General features: G+C 50.1%; 1 protein-coding gene across 4 annotated transcripts in view; it reads right to left on the bottom strand.

The window, feature by feature from the left end:
* ITGA9 (integrin subunit alpha 9) overlaps positions 1-20,258 on the bottom strand; it is a 355,609-nt gene that overhangs the window by 92,272 nt on the left and 243,079 nt on the right. For all 4 annotated transcript variants that reach the window (XM_053221698.1, XM_053221699.1, XM_053221700.1 and 1 more), the window contains exons 19-20: positions 4,516-4,602; positions 384-463 (exon numbers count right to left, since the gene is read on the bottom strand). In XM_053221698.1, the coding sequence (XP_053077673.1) occupies positions 384-463; positions 4,516-4,602 (167 nt within the window). The remainder of the gene's footprint in view (positions 1-383; positions 464-4,515; positions 4,603-20,258) is intronic.

Here is a 20,258-nt window from a genome sequence, read left to right on the forward strand (position 1 = left end):
GGAATGCAACGGTGTGCTCGTGAGAAACAGCTGACTCTGTCCGACAATCCACGGGGGAAGTTTGTGAACGAATCCGCCACGTGAGCTTGGCTCAGAATCCTCACCTCTCCCGGTCTGTCTCTCCTTGGCTGTAAAAATCATCAGCTCCAACTGGATGATCCCTAGACACTCCGAGCTCCGTCTGGCCCGGTAGCTGCATAAGCAGAGCCAGACAAGCGCCACCCCTGAGAGATGTGGTTCCACCCCGCGGCCTGGGGCTTCATTGCTGAACTGTTTCTTCCTCCTCAGCGTCCTGAGCCTCATCAAAGCATGACCTGGCCATGTCCTCTCCCATGTGCATAACTCTGTTATCTTTGAAAAAAAAAAAATGAAATCCCCCTTACCTCTGAGCGGTAACGATGAAGCTAAGAACTTCCTCTTCCCCAGACACGTGGCTGGTGTCAAAGATCACGCTGAATTCATACTAGGGGGAAAAGAAAGTGACACCTGGCGTTAGCAGGCATTCTGAACTTAACCGCTACAGTCTTCTGCAGTGTATGACCTCTGGAAGCCCACTTGCATGACAAGCTTTATTTTTCACGTGTATCTTTCTGATTGCCAGGCCAGAGATACAGCTTTAGCAGTAAAGCCAAGCCCGGAGGGTGCTCTGGTGAGAGGCACGCTGTCCTTTACAGCAGCTGGGGTTCCCTAGGAAGTGATAGGCTTGTCCTTTAAACCAGGCACCTTTCTAAATATCACTCACACGGGGCGCCTGGGTGGCACAGTCGGTTAAGCGTCCGACTTCGGCCAGGTCACGATCTCGCGGTCCGTGAGTTCGAGCCCCGCGTCAGGCTCTGGGCTGATGGCTCGGAGCCTGTTTCCGATTCTGTGTCTCCCTCTCTCTCTGCCCCTCCCCCGTTCATGCTCTGTCTCTCTCTGTCCCAAAAATAAAATAAAAAAACGTTGAAAAAAATAAAATTTTAAAATAAATATCACTCACACACCATCTTCCTAAAGTCTGCAACATCTGCATGTCGTATCACCTGTGTCATTTACTTTGTACTTTCCCTGCCTTACTCTTTTTGTTTAAAGACTTTTTTTTATTTATTTTGAGAGAGAGAGAGAGTAGGGGGGGACAGAGAGAGACAGAGAGAGAGACCCAAGCAGGCTCCGTGTTGTTAGCAAGGAGCCCAATGCAGGGGTTGATCTCATGACCTGAGCTGAAATCAAGAGTCGGATGCTTAACCGACTGAGCCACCTAGGGGTCCCTAAAGACAGGAAAATTTCTATTCCCGATCACAGATGGGAACCAGGGTCCCTTACCATTAAGAGAAGACTGTCATAAAAATAAATGAAAACAAAGCATTCTGTTGCCTGCTGAAGGCCCTGAGCCGGAAGGTCCCCTCTATTTTGGTGAGAGGGAGATTAGCAAGTGACAGGGAGGTGTGAAACACATGCCAGCACTATCAGAGACCTTCTCCTGCATACGATTAGGGAGAAAGGGTGTTGAACAGGTAATGCCTGTCTCACTGAGAGTCAATGTCCTTGAGTGCAGTGTCCCTGTTCTGCCTAAAATAATCTCGGGACCTACAATCGTCTCAGGTACTCCCAGGGGTGAGCATCCTGTGACTGGAGGCAGACGGCCCTGAACAAATGGTTTTCACCAGGTACATACTAGGCATTTGTGGGAATGTGGGAGGGGCCTCTGGGTAAGGGTTATAAAACCAGGCTCTGCCACAAACTATGTGATCTTAGCCAAGACATTAAACCTCTTTGCATTTCAACAAAAAGAAGAGGTTGGACAAAGCGATTTTTTTTAATGTTTATTTTTGAGAGGGAGGGAGGGAGGGAAAGACAGAGTGCAAGCAGGGGAGGGGCAGGGCGGCGGCGGGAGACACAGAATCTGAAGCAGGCTCCAGGCTCCGAGCTGTCAGCACAGAGCCCAAGGCGGGGCTCGAACTCATGGACCGCGAGATCATGACCCGAGCCAAAGTCGGATGTTTAACCAACTGAGCCACCCAGGTGCCCCTGGACAAAATGATTCTTAAATTCCACCAAGCTCTGAGAGTCTCTGATTATTTAATATGTAAATATTTGGGTTCCTTTATGACTAATGCTAGGCACTGGTCTAACTTTGCAACACTGGACTCAACTGCCCTGAATGCTACCTGAAAGTAACGGACGTTGGACCATCAAATACAATGTATACTGGACATCCCTCTCTGGATGGAAATTTCTGCTACAGCAGGGGTTGTCAGTTTCCAGAGAGGGTGGGGCATGGAGACGGGATGGGAAGCAGAGCTGGAGGACACAAAGGAAGGGAAAGTCAAGGGTCTTGTCCCAGCACAGGGTCAGAACTGGCAGGAGATCGGACTTAAACACACTAAAGACCCAGGTGAGGTCAGAAGCCGAAACCAGAGACGGGGGCCTGGGAGAACGGAAGGCCGGAGACTGGGCGGGCTGGTCATGACCGACGGAAACGCGTGGCCTACAAAGCAAGCTGACGGCGCTCTCACGAGGCTCTGCAGGTGGTCTGCAGCCTGATGAGCCGCAGGGTCTCAGGCACAGGGGAGGGCAAGGTGGGCACGGAGAGAGGCAGTTCCTGTCCCCACTGTGTCACTTCTTGGGCCTTCTCCAGGGACTCACCCCTAGACCTCCTGTCTCCAGGGTTAGGGTCGCTATGGTTTCAGCCTCTGTATGTGGGAGGCAGGTAGCGGCATTACCAAGCTGGGAAAAAATCCAACTTTCCAACGTTCACACTTCTGTTGGTTCCCATGACTATTTTGAGGGTTAATGAATTTTGACAAAATCGAATGCTTCCGAATTCAACGTGGCTTTGTTTTCACTATATTCATTTTTATGACTACATGCCCTCTCTTTATGGTAAGCGATCCTGGATCCGTACATGGAAGTGATAAAATTTTCCTCTTAACGTAATCCTTAAACTAAAATTAGCCAGACACACCTTAGGCTTGATTTGGGATACAGGCTGGATTTTACAATGAAATGGCAACTGCTACTGTTTTTTCAATTAAGCCTATTTTCTGTTGCTGAAAAGATTTCAATTAAATTTGTGTGTGGAGGTGCCATGTATGTTTCCACAGGGCAATCATGTCCAGGGTTCAGGGTGTTCCTCCTTCTCCTCACCCTGCCTGGAGTCTAAGGGGATGTGGCCAGGGTCCGGCCAGCTATTTGTAACTCGTTTTCTTGTTTTCTTTCTTTCTTTCTTTCTTTCTTTCTTTCTTTCTTTCTTTCTTTCTTTCTTTCTTTCTTCTTCCTTCCTTCCTTCCTTCCTTCCTTCCTTCCTTCCTTCCTTCTTTCTTTCTTTCTTTCTTTTTTAATGTTTATTTATTTTCGAGACAGAGAGAGACAGAGCATGAGCAGAGGAGGGGAGAGAGAGAGAGGGACATACAGAATCCGAAGCAGGCTCCAGGCTCTGAGCTGTCAGCACAGAGCCCAACGCGGGGCTTGAACTCATGAGCTGTGAGATCATGACCTGAGCTGAAGTCGGACGCCCAACTGACTGAGCCACCCAGGTGCCCCTGTAACTCGTTTTCTAGGGGAAGCTACATCATCCCTTCTCCTGGGATGATTGTGGACAGAATGAGCAACAGAGCAGGAGAGGGGTTAGAAATCACAGATGTAAGAGCCACTGTAGTTTGGAGCAGACATAGTCAATGAAGGGTCTGAGTGATTTGCTAGGAAATAAGCAAACCTTCTTTCTCACTAGAATATTCTCACAAATGGTTTGCAAAACAGCTACCAGGTACTGGGACCAAAATGCCTTGGAGATTAAAACAATTTGATTCTATGACAAGGGGGAGGGGAGGGGAGGATTAAATTTTCATTTTTTGGGGTGGGGGGGGATGTTCAGCAAAGGAATGTGAAATTTCCTTCAAATCATAGCAGGAAAAAAATAGCTTTCATTTCAAAAGGCAGACCTGATCTTTTAGATCCTAGTTTTGCTTCCAAAAATCACATCTTCTACATATCTTTGCATATTCTTATAAGGCTGGCATACACCAGAATGTTCCATGAATGTTTGAATATACTGGACCATGACCACATTATTTAAGCTCAGAAAATTTGGGTTCCTATAAATGCCAAAGTGACTCTAATTTCTTTCACTTAAAAAAAACAAAATGCAATACCAGTATTTATGTTTTAAGAATTTTATGAGGTCTCTTCAGAAAATTTTGAGTACCCAGGGGAGTGACAGAACGGTAGGTCACTAGCCCAGACCACGTTTCTCCTATGTTGTCTCTCTTACAGTGGCATGGAATGTCCCAGAGAAAGATTTTCAAGAAGGCCAACCAGACGGGGCTTGCCCAAGTCCCAAGGCCATGGTACATCTCTCACATTCAGGGTACGTCACGTGGATCAAAGGGGAACATGTGTCCAGGGCCCCTGGGGCGCCACTGCCCAGGGCAGGGTTGTGGAGGAAGACTGAGGGTGGGGGTGCAGCTGACCGGGCAGGTGGCTGATGGGAAGGGCTGGGGGCCTCTGTGAAGGAAGTGCCCTGTATCTGCCCCTTACCTTTGACTTGGACCTCATGAAAGGAAATCCCACGCTGCATTTGAGGAAGTCTGATTCTAGCAGTTCACAGGAAATGCCCATTTCCTCCTGAAAGAGAAAAAGCACCAACGGATGGGCTGGCTGTGTGGACAGATATGTGTAAGTGGCCTCCGAGAGGCAGATCGAGACTTTAGCAAACACAGTCCTTCTTTGGGGAAGTTCCCAGACAACAGTCACTGCTGGCTCCGGTGGGAGGGGAACCTGGGACCAGGCCCAGTCCCCTAGCCCTCCTCTGGTGGCCCACCCTACCTATGGTCCCCCTGGGAAGGGAAGCAGGTACCCAGGACATTCTTAACTAATGTTTCGGCTCTGAACCCCAGTGCTCTCCTGGTAAACTGAACCAGCCGCGCGTGAGCTGGATGTCTCCAAAGGTTTGGCTTAAAGACAACAGGACACTTTCTGGACGCTTTCTCCTAAGCCCACACTCGAATCCTGCCTTTCAAGGTCTTGCTAGTTTTGGAAAGACAGACTCTAAGGAAAATACACACCAAGGAGGTGTGTGAGGGCTGAGCAGGGCCCCTGCAAGCCTGCCCAGGTACAAGGGCAAGGAGAAGTTTCCTTGTGTAGCCCACCAGCGCTGGACCCTACACACGGTGGCCCGAGAAAGCCAGGAGAGGGGTCGTGGCGAGCTGCTGTCTTTCCACCTGTGTCTACAACACAGGGAAGCCAGGAGGCTCTTCAGAACCCACAGGATCCAAGTTACTGAAGCCAAATCAAGACTTCCAAGGGGAGACGGTATGTTGCAGATTCTGGAGAAGGCAAAGGCACAGAACCAGCGCTTGCTGTGTGTCTAGAGGCCAGGACACCAAAGTTCAATGAGGTCATGTGCCTTCTTGGTGCACTCTAAAGCCTGTCTCCTTCTCCATTCCACAGCTCTGATTTTCTAGAGGGAATAAGCATACACATTACTATTCTACGAACACCCTTTACTATTCTACACCTCTCTTTAAGTTGTCCCCACTATCAGGAACACTCTTTCTCAGTCCTGCTTCCAAGGCTTACTTCGTGCATCTTGGCACCAAATACTCACGGGTGCTAAGTTCACACCCAGAGTATGGAAATGCCACAGGATTCAGAAGAGACCCTGAGCATCTGTTGGGTTAGCTGAGTCAGCATATCACCTACCATGATCAGTGTGAAGGGCACAGGTCTGAAAGATGTCAGTCCTGTCCTTGAAGAGCTCATAGCTTAGAAAGAAGAGACCTCCCAGCAGAGAAACCGACATTTACACGTCAGAGTGAGGGGCTGCTCTTGGAGCCTGGGGGTATGTGTTGGCAATTTCGATAAGGAAACCAGAGAATAGCTTCTCAAATGCTGTCTCGAGACCTGCATATCCCAAAGATTGGTCCTAATGATTCACTGTGGTGGCTTTGTCACCATCCCCTTCCTCATATTCCTCCCTGCAGAAGCAGAGTCCACATTGGCCCAAGGAGAAGCTCCTTGAAATCCTAGCTAATCAGCCTGTGGGCATCAGAGGCAGCGAGCCCAAGCCTAGGTGACGCTGACTCTCAGTTTCCCTGGCACAGTTCCCGTTCATACCTGTCATGGGTATAATTACTCTCAAGAGCATCCCAGCATGTATATAAATTAAACGATTATTCAACCTAGTTCCAAACTCCCTTTGTGAAGTTCAATACCCCACTAGAAATCCCTTTCAAAGAAGGAAAGAGGTCTTCCTTCCTTCCTTCCTTCCTTCCTTCCTTCCTTCCTTCCTTCCTTCCTTCCTTCCTCCCTTCCCCTTCTTTCTCCCTCCCTCCCTTCCTTCAACTTGAGAAGTTGAGAAGTTTCCTTGTGTAGCCCACCAGCGCTGGACCCTACACACGGTGGCCCGAGAAAGCCAGGAGAGGGGTCGTGGCGAGCTGCTGAGAGAAAGTAAGAGAGAGCACACACACGTGTCCAGGAGAGCATACGAGTATGTGTAGCAGGGGCAGAGAGAAAGAGAATCCCAACTAGGCTCTGCAATATCAGCACAGAGCCTGACGTGGTGTTCAGTCCCACGAACCATGAGATCATGACCTGAGCCGAGATCAAGAGCTGGATGCTTAACCAACTGAGCCACCCAGACGCCTCCAGGAGAGAGGTTTTCAATTCAAGTCAAAGGTCTATCTGTTCTTGAAATAAAGACTTATTGCCCCAAAGACCTTTTTGGTTTTTGTGTGAGTGTGCAGGAATGACCGTGGCTTCAAAAACTTGCTCTGGTACTTGAGAAGCCCTTGGTTTTCTTGGCCTTGGCCTAAGATTGCTTTTGATTGATTATTCAAGAGCTGCTGAATTTATTTCTTTTTGTTAATTCCAAAATGCTAGAAAATAACATTGAAGCCAGCATTTCTCGCATTAGTCTAACTCTTTCTGTCACTCTACTCAGTCTACTAGAGATTATAAAATTCTGGTTGGATCTTGGTGGGGCTAAGCAGAAACAGCAAACACCACAGACCTCTCGGGGATTCAGAGCGCTCAGTGTACGATTCATGACTCATGAGCTCCTGGTGGTGCTACAGGAAGGGATATCATGCATCACCCTTCTGCTGCCTGTCAGCATCAATACAGCCCTGCTGGGGTCATTTATTTCCATACCCCGCTCTCCTACGACAGTTGTGAAGTACGCAAACACCGTGACTCCTTGTATGGATGGTGTGGGTGCTTGCCCGAGGACCCCTTTACTACATGGGTTCAATCAGCTCCCGGCGGAATGGGAGCCGCTTCGCCCGGGGGCTTACAACGCCCTTCCCCGCAAGGATTCTGCAGCCTGTGATTGGCATGGGTGCAAAAGGCCATCCCTCTGCCTCCAGGTGAGACCAGCCCTGCTGTGCAACTCGGGTTCCAGTGGGATTAGGTTGAAGCAGCCTCCAGCTGACAGCACATCCGTTTGGTTCCTCCCTCTGCTCCATTCATTCCGCTTCTTTCCAGAGCATTTCCCTAATAAATCGCTTGCACGGAAACACCCAGCTCGGGTTCTGCTTCTGGTGAACCTGACCTCACACAATACTCTGTAGAGCTGAGGCTCCCGGCACTGGGAGTCACTGGAAAGTACGGGGCATTTGGTCTCAGGTGAGGAAAGGGAATGCAAGGGTAACCTACAATGCTAATTGGTCACGTTTAAATCCACACTCACCAAGAGAAAGCTCTCTTATCTGCAGTGAATAAAATCTGTGTAGCCCCGCCCAGCCAGGGGAACAATTTACCCCAAAGCAGCATCGCGTCCTTTGTTCTGGCTTCACGTTATGCCCAGCGCAGAACTGAAAAACAGGCTGATTATGGAGCCGTTCGCCCCCTTGGCAGGGGCAGGCACCTTGTAGACACAGAGAGACCCAGTGAAGTTTCAAAATAGTGATCTACTGGGGGTTGCTCATCACTTCTGCCCGGCTCTTGGTACCGTACCGCCAGGAGGTAGGTGGACCAGGTGTCTCCTTAGCTCCGCTTTTCCCCATGTCCCAATCGTTGCTTACCCTGACTTTAGGTTAGAAAACACAACTTTGTCACTGTCGCAAGACTTATGATGACCAGCTCTCAGCTGACTGGGAACACGGACCAGTGAACAAACTGTCTCCCTTTGTCCCTGATTGCCAGACAGTGTAGACATCTGATGACCCAATTCAAATATGGTACAAATTTACTGCGGAGGGAAACGAAGCCCTTGCTGCAAAAAAAAAGCAGGCTTTCATGAAATCAATGAAAGTGATGTTGGAAAACTGCTTAAACCACCAAAAGCCACTGATAAATCTCGATCTGGCTGAGTTTAGGTTGGTTAACTGATAATTATCCCTGGATGACAACACTTTAAGATGCTTCCAAAGATACGGATTTAAATAAAAAAGATCAAGAGAAGGGCTTGGAAAAAATACACCCTTGTAAAATGACCCTTTTGTGATTGTCCTAAAAAAAAAAAAAAAAAGGCAAAATCTGAAACAAAGAGTATTACCTTATGATATAATAGGAATATTCACACCCAAAACCTGCCTATCTAGCACTCAATTTCTTCGTCTCCAAAATTAACATGTTATTTTAAAGATGCTAATAAAGCAAATAAGCTTTTGCCCTGGGTCTAAGATATCCTTGACATTATAATTCCAGTGTGACAAGGGCTGTTAAATGTAGGATAATATAAACTTATTTCCATAATTTTTAGTTTTCTTCTTCTTTTAACAAAATATTTTAAAATGTTTTATTTATTTTTGAGAGAGAGACAGAGCACCAGTGGGGGAAGGCAGAGAGAGAGAGAGAGAGAGACAGACAGACAGACAGACAGACGGACAGAATCCAAAGCAGGTTCCAGGCTCCAAGCTGTCAGCACAGAGCCCCACACGGGTCTTGAACTCGCAAACCGTGAGATCGTGACCTGAGTGGAAGTCAGACGCTTAACCGACTGAGCCACCCAGGCACCCCTAGTTTACTTTTCAAGTAAACACCCAATCAAGTCTGAAAAAAGTTTTTTACTCTGAAATTTTGGATCTTATTCTAAGAAGATTCACATAACTGGCCTTTTTCCCAGTCCCACTTTTCCTTGGCTAACAAGAATATCCAGTACCATAAAATGCTATGGGGGCTTCTCCCTGGGGATTAAGTGATTCAATTTAAATTAATTTTTTTTTTTGCAACCGACACGCATTACTCTCAGGATCAGGAAAACATCAATGAACATTTTCTAGAACACGTGATGGAAAGCATACTTGGTTTATGCACATTTGCCTCTGTATCCTCGATGCCTGGCACCGTGCCTGGCACTTAGGGGCTCCTGAGTTTGCATTTATTAAATGAATGGGCCTTGGATGGTCGAGGATTCGGATAGAGGGACTGCAAGAAGTTCATCCGCTGGGCTGCCTGGCAGGGGCGATGCTTGCCTTGGCAAAGCCCCCTTTCTTCCAGACATACCTCAGCTGTCCCAGGCCCGGGAGCTTGGCCGGTGGAGTCAAGCCCCAGTCCTGTTTGTAACGTGCAGTGGTTGGCAAGAAGAATCAGACACTGAGGTTAGGGAGCCTCCTTGGACTCCTTCCTCCCAATCACACGCCATCTCATTTCATTCTGGAGTGTGCTTTATTTGACTACCAACACAGTGCTCTTTGCGAGCAGCGTATCTGCAGGGTCCGGGCAAGGGCTAGGCACCCGCAAAAGTTTGAAATTTGACTTCTCATTTTCTAGCTTCCTCATGTGTCTGTCAAACTGAAGGTGGCACTCATGTCCCCATGTCTGGCTGCCAGTCTAGCAATTTAGCGTTCATCTAAGATCTCCTCCTCCCACCCTTTTTTTTTTTTTTTTTTTAAGTAGGCTTCATGCCCAGTGGGGACTCCAACGCAGGGCTTGAACAGACAACCCTGAGATCAAGACATGAGATGGAGTCAGACACTGAACCGACTGAGCTACCCAGGCACCCCCTCCCCATTCCTTCTAGGCACTTGAGGTGTGATCCTTGTGAGCTGGTGAGAGAGACCTCCATGTTAACTCAGCTAATACAGAATTCGGGTAAATTTCAGAAGCACTTTATCCCCAATTCCCTAACCAACCGAGGGCTCAGAGGTGAGCGGGGGTTCCCAATAAGTTGGCCAACTGCGTTAACATAAAGAGAGTTTATTCCCAGGAAATACTTTATTGGCCCCATTTGACCATGAGTCAGCCTGAGCCTCACCAGAAAAAACAGTCCTATTCCCAGAAGGGAATCCTTTGGGACGGGGCCCATGAAATTCCTACCCAAGAAGAAAACCACATGGGCTTACAGCATAGAAAGTGCACAAGTTAGCGTCCCAACTTTAATTACTGGCTCAGGTCTGCAACAGCTATGTGTCCTCAGGGAAATTAACCATCCTTTCCTTAAGCTTCTGTTTCCTCACCTGTCAAAGGAAGGCAAAACACCTGCCTTATAGGACTCTGCTGGTGCCGATGGCCGTAAGCATGGAATCCACAGATGGCCCCTACTCAGTAATGGCTTACTACGTGCCAAGTGGCTCCTCTGTGTGGTAGCTTCCCCTCTGGTGCCATTTTACAAGGAGGAAACTGGAATGCCAAGCAGTGACATCACTTGCCCAGGCGTTCCTAGCTGGCACCGTAAGAATGGATCAGAAGGGGCCTGGGTGGGGAATACCAAACAAGGAACGGACAAGGCCCCCCTTTCCCCCTCCCCCGAAGAATCCATGGAAACAAAGCCTAAAGGCGGGGAGCACAACCCGGCGAACCTGGCACATGTGTTACGATGCCAAATATGGCTGATGGCCTGGCAAGGCCGGGTCCGTGGTTACAGACCTCCTGCCAGGTGGGAGCCGGCAGCTGAGCAGCCCAGGGCACCAGAGATGATCACCCACACACACGTGGGGCGTTGGGAGGAACGGGGTAAAGAAAGCGCTACAAAACAAGTGCCTTTCTCAAATTTTGTCAAAACCCCGTTGGGCAGCCAGGGCTCAGGCCATGCTGGGTTTGTTCTTTTCACGCTTAAAAAAGTGAAGCAAGCAGGAACTACTGTCGGGACAAATGTTTGAGACGGACGAAACGTGTAGCTGTTAATGCAAAATTCCCCTCTGACGTGAAGTCCTCGAATTTGGTGAGGAATTTGGTGAGTGCACTTTAAGCAACTCTGAGCCAGTCACAGGCAGGGGGATGTCAGTGGCAGGTAGGTCGGTTGGTCATGGTCACGGGAGGGAGGAGCAATTATCTGATCCAAGTGGAGCCAGGCGTCTTCTTCCCAACAGTCCTCTTGGCCCTTAGAAAATAGTGCTTTGAAAGCTTTAAAATGAGTAAAAATATTACATTTTAAAAGCCAATATGAATTAGAAATGAGTTGAATAAGCTTATTCCTGTAGCATGTCCCCCTTTGGTGCATTACATCAACCCCATATAGAGCTAATCGTTATATTTTCACAAAGTGCACACAAATAAAAACACCTCCCTCAGTGCTGGGGGTTGCTCCCTTTGGAACCACAGGGATATGAACTTGAGAATACAAACAAATCAAAAGAAATCAGCCAGCTCTAACTGAAAAGCCCAAAGTGCAAAGAAAGGTGAGTAAGCCATGCCTTTTAAGGCTTAAGACATCATGATTTGATTTTCATCTAGGAACTTTGTCCTTCTGTTAAACAGAGGCAATGTCTTGTCTTAGATTAAAAAAAAGTTTTTTTTAATGTTTATTCATTTTTGAGAGACAGAGCATGAGGAGGGGAAGGGCAGAGAGAGGGGGAGACACAGAATCTGAAGCAGGTTCCAGGCTCTGAGCCATCAGCACAGAGCCCGACGCGGGGCCCCAACCCAGGGCCCGTGAGACCATGACCTGAGCTGAAGCCAGACGCTCAACCGACTGAGCCACCCAGACGCCCGCAAAGAAAGATCAGTAAGCCATGCCTTTTAAGCCTTAAGACGTAATGATTTGACTTTCATCTAGGAACTTGGTCCACCTGTTAAACAGAAGCAACGTCTTGTCTTAGATTTTTAAAAACACGCTTTCTATTCTTAGATTAAAAAAAAAATAGTTCCCAGATTTTGCAAATTCTTCATCAACCAACTAAGAATTCAAAGTTGAATTCTATCTCACAAATCAAATTATTTCGATTTTCTTTCGCTCTTTTTTCCTCTTCCCTACAGGTTGGCTGGAAAATCAATAAGGTGAGGGCCTCTCCGGAACCTGCAGGAAAGAATTTAACATCGGGGCATAAAAACAATGTATGAGTGGTGTTTGCATGAGAAAGGAATTAAGTGTTTGTAGGAATTCAGTGTTTGAGGGGTACTTCTTAAAATCCTGGCCAGGAATCTTGGTGTTAGAGATGTACTAACAGTGAAGAGTTTTACCCCACCTACAAACCCGCTTAACACTCCTGCCCACTCGAAACCCATTTTCAAAGGACTGTGCCAGGAAGGGCCTTGCTACTCAAAGTGTGGTCCTTGCACCTGCAGCACCACCGACACTTGGGAAACGTGTTAGAAATGCAGATTCTCAGGTCGGACCCCAGACCTGCTGAATTAGAGTCTGTATGTTAACACGATCTCCAGGTAGCCTCTGTGATCGTGACCATGTGAGAAGCACTGCTCTACATCACTGAGCTCACCCGCTCAGGAAACAAGAGTGGAGACCACCTTCCTCATGCTCCCCACCCTCCAGAAAAATATGCACACGGCTGATGTTCTTTGAGGGCTACTGCGTGTGTGAGGACACACTCTTCTGGAGCTGGAGATCTGCCCATTCCCATGTCCCTTATCTAGGCCCCCCCCACAGCAGACGCTGGGACAAGGATTGGGCTACAAGTCCTCTATTTGGGAGGCGACCCCAGGGCAGGAATGCCACGGACGGGTGAGAAATCCGGGGCGTCTACCCTTCAACATCCGACTCTCCTTGTCTGAGTTGTCCCAGGAACGCTGACCGTCCTGCACTCCCAGCCCCTCGGTGCTTGAGCATAGCACACGCCGGTCGCCGAGAGCGCCGCGGGCAGAGGGACACAGGCCAAGCCTCAGCTTACAGAGGAGCCGGCAAAGGTGGTCTCCAGGATGGGTGGAGGGGATATGAAAGGACTTGGCCATTACCTCTCCCGTCCTCTCCCCTCCTCCACAAGCAGTTGGTGCGGTAAGCTGTGCACCTAGAACACAGACAGCTGCTGAGGAACTCCCCTTGGCCACAGATGAGGAGACGGGGCCTCAGAGAGGACCTCTCCCCGCCTACTGTTCTCCACAGGGCATGCTATGGGCCGGCGAAGGCCCGTCCCTGGGGCCAGCCGCTGACTCGTTTCTTTCATCTGGTTGGTGCGTCCACTTAGCTGCTTTTGGACACACCTCAGGACTCTCCTTAAAGAACTGGCATCTTCTTTTAGAATGATCCCTCCCTCCTTTTTCTTTCTTTGCTGCCATTACACATCAGCTCTAACGTCCTCCCATCCAGACCAGCACAAGCCCCCTGTTAGTGGATGCTCTGCTCTCGGCTACTCCCCAATCTGTTCTACAAGCTACTCCGGGTGAATCCTTTGTTTGCTTTTAACCTTTTAACCTTCAAAGGTTATTACCAACCAACACCCCTCACTGGTTTCTGACGGGAGGATGCACTGGAACCAGCTGGAGCCAGGGATATCATGCGCGGTTGTGTAGGCTGTTTACTGCACAAGAGAACTAGCTGAGGGGGAGGAGGGCTGAAAACCAGCTCACGGCTGCTCTCAAATCCTGCTCCTGGCCAAGAGGCCGCGGGCCACCAGAGGGGGCACTTCTCTCCAATTTGTATGACAAGTGCTAGAAAGACCATGTCTAATGTGGAAAGCTTTCTAAAAAGGACTCAGGTGGAGCCCTGACGCAGACCCACTGAATCACGGCACACAGCCCGGGCAAGCATTTGCCGAACAAGCTCCCCGGGGGGGTTCCAACGTGCACTCGAGTTACACACCCTCAAAGGGTAGATTACATTACAATCATTGTTCAAGATGCAGATGGAAGGCCCCACCCTCCAGAGTGGGGTTCCTTAGAGCAGAAGCAGGGTCAGAACACGTGGATTTGGAATCATCTCAAGCACACAGACCCCGAGGGCTAGGATAGTCACTGTCTTTTTGGAGGTTAAGAGATTGAGACCCAGACTGAAGGGGGGGGTGGTAAAAAAAAAAGTGCTTTCCTTGGGTTCCAACTCGTGAGGACAGAACACCTATCAATAGGTCCCACACTGCCTCAAACGGGAGCCTCACACACTGGAGCCCCCATGCCCTCCAGGAAGCGGCAAAGAGAGGCGAACTCCAGAGACCAAGGCCAGCGCCAGCATGGGTGCCCGCCTTCTGCTGCCCCCAAGGAAGCACATCCATTCATTCAACAAGTGTTTCTTATTTTGTCTGAAATGGGAAACAGCTCCTGCAGAATAAGTCTTATGTACGAGAGACGCGTGTTTTCTGTTACGTGTCACATTCTTTTGTTCGTCCTCTCATTTAATAATTGTCTGCTGAGCAGCCCTGCTGTCCTTCGCTGCTCTTATAAGCAGGCCCCTGTTGCCTCCCAGGAGGTGCTCCCAGCCTGCGGGGAGGGGGAAGGACCCAGCTGCTGGAGGAAAGACCCCTGTATACTCACTCCTGTATGATGGCTGCCCGGGAGTGGTGCACTCGATGGGCAGAAATTGAGCTCCCTGTACAAATCCAGAACACGGAGGTCAAAAACTATTACAAATGACGAGCAACTCAAATTAAAAAGTACTCTTCATAGGGGTGCCTGGGTGGCTCAGTCGGTTGAGCGTCCGACTTCGGCTCAGGTCATGATCTCGCAGCTTGTGAGTTCGAGCCCCGCGTCGGGCTCTGTGCTGACAGCTCAGAGCCTGGAGCCTGCTTCGGATTCCGTGTCTCCCTCTCTGCCCCTAACCCACTCGCATTCTGTCTTTCTTTCAAAAACAAATAAACATTAAAAAAATTTCAAAAACTACTCTTCCTAAAATGGCAAGATCTAGCTGAGGGCCCTCTTATTCAGAACTGTGTCTAGCAGACTAAATAAGGCAAACAGGTCCCTGCGGGACTTACGCTCCGTTATTAACTTACTCAACAGGCATTAGTGGACTAATCTCAGGTGCCAAGCAAGGAGGTACTAAGCAAGCCTTCCTGTGAAATACCAGACGTAGAGCGACTGCCTTGGTGGCTGATCTAACAGAGCAACATACACCGGTTGAGGACTCGAGGTGTAGGGAATGCCCACGGGAAGGTCAGAGAGGCGAGCACAGGCTGTATCTCAGGATGTTCCGATTGCTCACATGCCAAGGAAAAAGCCTGGTACCAAGAACCTTGAGTATCAATACCAAGATTAGGACAAGAGCAAGATGGGACACCCAGGTGGCTCGGTTGGTTAAGCGCCCGCGACTCTTGGTTCCGGCTCAGGTCATGATCTCACGGTTCGTGGGTTCGAGCCCTGTGTTGGGGTCCATGCTGACAGCGCAGAGCCTGCTTGGGATTCTCTCTCTCCCTCTCTCTCTGCCTCTCCCCTGCTCACTCGCTCTCTCTCAATAAAGAAATAAACTCAAGTTAAAAAAAAAATAAAAAAAATAAAAAAAAGAAGCAGCAGCCCGTTTTACAGCACTGAACTGAGAAGGGCCCTCTACTGTAACTACATGCTAATGTCATGTGTCCTTTTTGTATTTTCAAGAACGCTATGGGGAGTGTCCTGGTTTTCTAGGATTATGGTTGGCTTTCTCTATATTTGGTTTCAACATTTTCAGTTAATTGGCCAATTATTTAAAATGACTCACACACACAAAGAGTAAGGTTGCTTTTGGTTGTTTTAATGACTAGGTTTTAAGTTTAATCTTGCTGGAGTTGTTTGTAAAAGATCTGAATTTTCCTGGTTCTCTTAAAAAAAAAAAGGTGAGCCGCAGGTTCATAACACTTTCTCGGGGCCCGTGTGTTCTGAACTTGTTGTTCTGACACTGGTGATGTCAGAAGCTGGCTTTGGTGGCAGGGGACCGACGCATGGACCGCCTTCTTTATTACCTCCCGAGCCCTGACGCTGCAAGAGTAATCGGCTGATCCGCGCTTTCTGTGCCTCCGTCTGTCATCTCCTGGGTGTCTCCCCCACAGACAGTTTTTGCTCGTTCTTTATTCTCCCTTGGACAACGTTTTCATTTGTCTTGCTTTCCACACTGGGTTTTAGTTCCACTTCAGCGGGCTAGACTGACCACACAGCGCCCCGCTCACAGCAGGGCAGAGGAAGGGTCCACAGCGCTGGAAGGGCCCCCTCCCCCTCCCCACGCACCTCTCCACACACACACACACACACACACACACACACACACACAGCAACTCTTTGTGAAAGGGGAGAGAGAGAGATGGCCGTGCTTGGGAATTCCCATCCCCTCGGGGGAACTCTTGCCCTGATGGGGATGCGCTGAGATGTGACTTGTAACTCTGGGCCGAAGTTACCCACCTTCTTTCTCCTCCACCCCCCCCCCCCCAACCGAGATCTTCAATATACCTTACTTGGCCTCCTTCTCCACTTCCCTACTGGTTTCTCCTGGGAACACTTCCTAGTATGTTACTTTTGCAGGATGCCTTATCTCAGGATTTCAATCCAGGGAACTCAGAGACCATCAGAGAAACACCCAGGTTCCCTCCTCTGTCTGTACTCCAGGTAGGGGGAAGGCGCCAGTGGGAACACTTCAGGATGTGAGCACATGGCCTCCCGGGCCTTAGAAAAGCTCTCATTCTCTCTAACGCACGATGCCGCGCTGAGCTGCTTTACTGGGAACGTCCGTTCCAACCGAGCAGACCGGGATCTTTTAAAACAAAGAATTCCACCCGCCCAGCGTTAAGGGTGCAAGCTAAGACGGCGGGTGCAGACTTATGTGACTCATATATTGATTTCAATCCACTTAAGTGCCTCTTAAACATAGACTCATTTAATTAACGTTCCTAAGCATTTTCTCTTTGTCCACTTTGGGAAGGAGGCCTCCCACGCTGCCTGCACCAGGCTCCGGGAAGGGGCCCTGAACGGCGGGCGGCGGGCGGGTTAAAGCCACTCTCCTCTTTACAGAGCTTTCCAGGGGGAGGGCCCCGGGGCCCCGTGAGCTTCTCGACCTGTGATTGCACAATGAGTTTTTTCACACTGACTCGGGTTCAGGTCGTGGTTCTACCACTTGTCCAGTGGTGCCTTAAGAACCTCCCTGTAAAAACACAGAGAGGAATTCCTACCCCACCAGCTTGCTGTAAGGACTTAGCCAATCACTTTGGTGCTGCCACCGAGGTGCAGGTGGTTGCCACTCAGCTCCATGGGGGGGGGGGGAGGGAGGGTACTTTTCAAGTGCTTCCTTCGCTCTGAGCCGCTACATTTGGGGGCAAATCCTTAGGCCTGTTTAAAGTCTCTCCCAGAGCTCGACCCTCAACCTGGCTGGGCTGCCTGAAAACTAAGTAACACAATCAACGTGCACTGAACTCTGACCACATGGCAGGCTCCGCCCTAGGCGCTTTGTCAGGACAGACGGGTTTACGCTTCTCAACAACCCTGCGAGGTAAGTATTAGATCATCCATTTTGCAGAGGAGCACCCGGAGGCCCAGGGAGGGTGAAGGAACCGGTCCGAGGCCCCCCCCGGCAGCTGCGTGTTAGCACCAGAACTCGACTGGGGCCGACCGACCCCAGAGCCGATAGCTCCTCACCGGGACCAGTCTGCAAGGGGGCCTTCGGGGCACCGGGGGCGCAGGTTTTCCTTCCTCTGCTCTGCAATCACGCGCCTACAGCACAGAGGTTCTCCAAGTCTCTTGCGCATCGGACGGACCCCGCTGGGACTCGCCCGCAGGACTTCTGATTCAACGGTCCATGAATGCACTTTCCTCATCGGGTCCCAGGTGATGCGGACGCTGGTGTCCCGCTGGTGTCAGGAGGCCATGCTCGGAGTAGCGCCCAGCTGGATTCTCAGAGCCACTGGCCCTGGGCACGACCCACAGTGGAGGACGGCCTCCTGAGAAGGAGTAGGACTTGGGGCGAGTGGGTGGCTCAGTCGGTTAAGCATGGGACTCTGGATTTCGGCTCAAGTCAGGGTCTTGAGCCCCGCGTGTGGGCTGTGGGCTGACGGCATGGAGCCCGCTTTGGATTCTGTCTCCCTCGCTCTCTGCCCCTCCTCCCACTTGTTCGTGTTCTTTCTCTCTGTCTCAAAATAAATAAACTTAAAACAAACAAACAAAAAAAGAGGGAGTAGGACTCAGTCTGCTCAGCCAGTGAACACGGGACACGGCCCCTTCCAGGGAGGCTAGGAAGTCTGTGGGGCCCCTGCTGCTGGCGTACGGGAGCCCTGCACGGGCCAACCACTGTCCCCGGGATACCCCCACGTCACCTTTCTCTACACTGCCCCTCACCCCCCTCAAGCCCCAAAGTGCAGCTAGAAGATTAACATGACGGTACCGTGGTGAAGAAATGCTGAAGAGAACAGAAGGGCAGGAGGGAATAAACATTTACCGAATGTCTTCTCATGCTGGACCTTGAAGTGCCATGTTATCTGAGCCTGCCACTGTGAGGTAGGGCTCATAACCCCCACTTTACAGATGAGGAACATGAGGCCCCAGGAAGTTGGACAACTTGCCATAATGTGGGCAGCTACATCGCGATCCCAACCCTGGTCAGTTTGGCCGCTCGGCACCTAAGCTTCCTCTAACCCCGGGTTGCGCCCCTGTGACCGTCTGGATGGCAGGCATCCTGTCTCAGACATAACCGGACCCGAGCAGGCTGCAGAGAGAGGCCTGGGGCCCCGTGTGGTATTTCTGCTGGAGAAGGAAACATTTCACACACAGCGTCTCAAGCCATGAAACGGACTCTGGTCTATGCAGGGTTTCCCGGCCAGAAATAAAAGGGCCAGATGGTGTCTCACCTGCCTGGGGGATCCACGGCTTATCCTCAGCCCAAATAGAAACAGCAGTGTGACTGCAAGGAGGGTGGCCCCAGGCCTTCAGAAATGGCCAGCAGATGCCTATGCTGGCAGGCAACGTGCCCGTCCGTGAGCCTCGACCAGCAGCCCCCTCGTGAAGAGAGCACAGCAGGCTTTTTACAAAGAGCACAGAGAGTTTTCTTTGGCACAAGATTCAGGTTTCCTGCCCTGTTCCAATGACCTCACGAGGGAAGCGCCCTTGGACCCCTCCCCAGTGCCAACAATCTCGGTTTCACAGCTCAGGCTTTCTGCTTATTTGGGGAGAGAGCTTGTTTCTTGTCTTCTCGAGGCCCTCCTCCCTCCTCCATCTGTGGCTCAGTCCTGCCCTCCTCTGTGCTTGGAGACGACAGGCTGTCCTTTCAGCTGGAACCTTCCGGATGAAGGGATACAGAGGAGGGAGGCCCCTCTGTTGCAAGCACCAACTCTGCACCTCCTCAGAGCCCTCCTGAGAAACGACACGCGGGGGAAGAATTCTGTGTTTGAATCTTACAACTGGCACTGAAAAGTGACGGGAAAAGTCACGTGAACCTTGAGACAACAAAAGCTCCCACTTGGGTTGTCCAGGCCCGAGTTCTTTCAAGGGTTTCAGAGAAGAACCAGAAATTCTGGCTCCTCCCCTGGGTGGATATCATCCAACGTCACGATCCCACCATTGGCATTTTAACCCACTCGTTTCTAGAGCCATTGGTCATGTCCTAGAGTTACAAGTGGACACTTAAGATGGCCACAGAGCACTTAGGAGTCAAGGCTGGGGTAGGGAGAACGTCTTCCTTCATCAACATGAGCAGGGGAAGTAGGAACCCTCAACTACTGTGTCTATGGCTAAGTTACTCACCTGGGCTGAGCCCGGTTTCTTGCCCTGGCACGTGAGGATAACAATGCTTGTCATCCAGCTTTGTGAGAACCTACCACAAATTCCCTCTGGGGAGCCAGGAATTGTGGCTGGCACTCCCCCCCCCACCGAGGGGTGGGGCATGTGACCTAGGCTAGGACTTTTATGACATGAGATTGCTCATTCACTGCAGCTTGGCAGCCATTTTGCCACCCTGAGGGGACAGCCTGTCTGAGCAAAGGACCGAAATGGGAAAGAGAAGCTGACAGATGGAGAGACACTGTAACAACTTTCTGAGGCCCAAACAACAGACTGTGGCTCAGCCCAACCCTAGGTTTTTTTTGTTTTTTTCCAGTTTGCAAAATAATAAATTGTTTTTTTCACCCAAGCCAGTTTTTATCACTTGCCACAAAAAGCATTAACACATGTATAAGTACCTATCTCAGTGTTCTGGGAAACAAATTAAGTAAAAGCCCTTGAAAGGGCCTAGCAGAGGGTGGTGTGGAGAAGGGTCCCCAAAGTAGGGCCATGCGCTACAGCTCTGGGGC

The sequence above is a fragment of the Acinonyx jubatus genome, chromosome C2, assembly GCF_027475565.1.
Source record: "Acinonyx jubatus isolate Ajub_Pintada_27869175 chromosome C2, VMU_Ajub_asm_v1.0, whole genome shotgun sequence".
NCBI lineage: Eukaryota > Metazoa > Chordata > Mammalia > Carnivora > Felidae > Acinonyx > Acinonyx jubatus.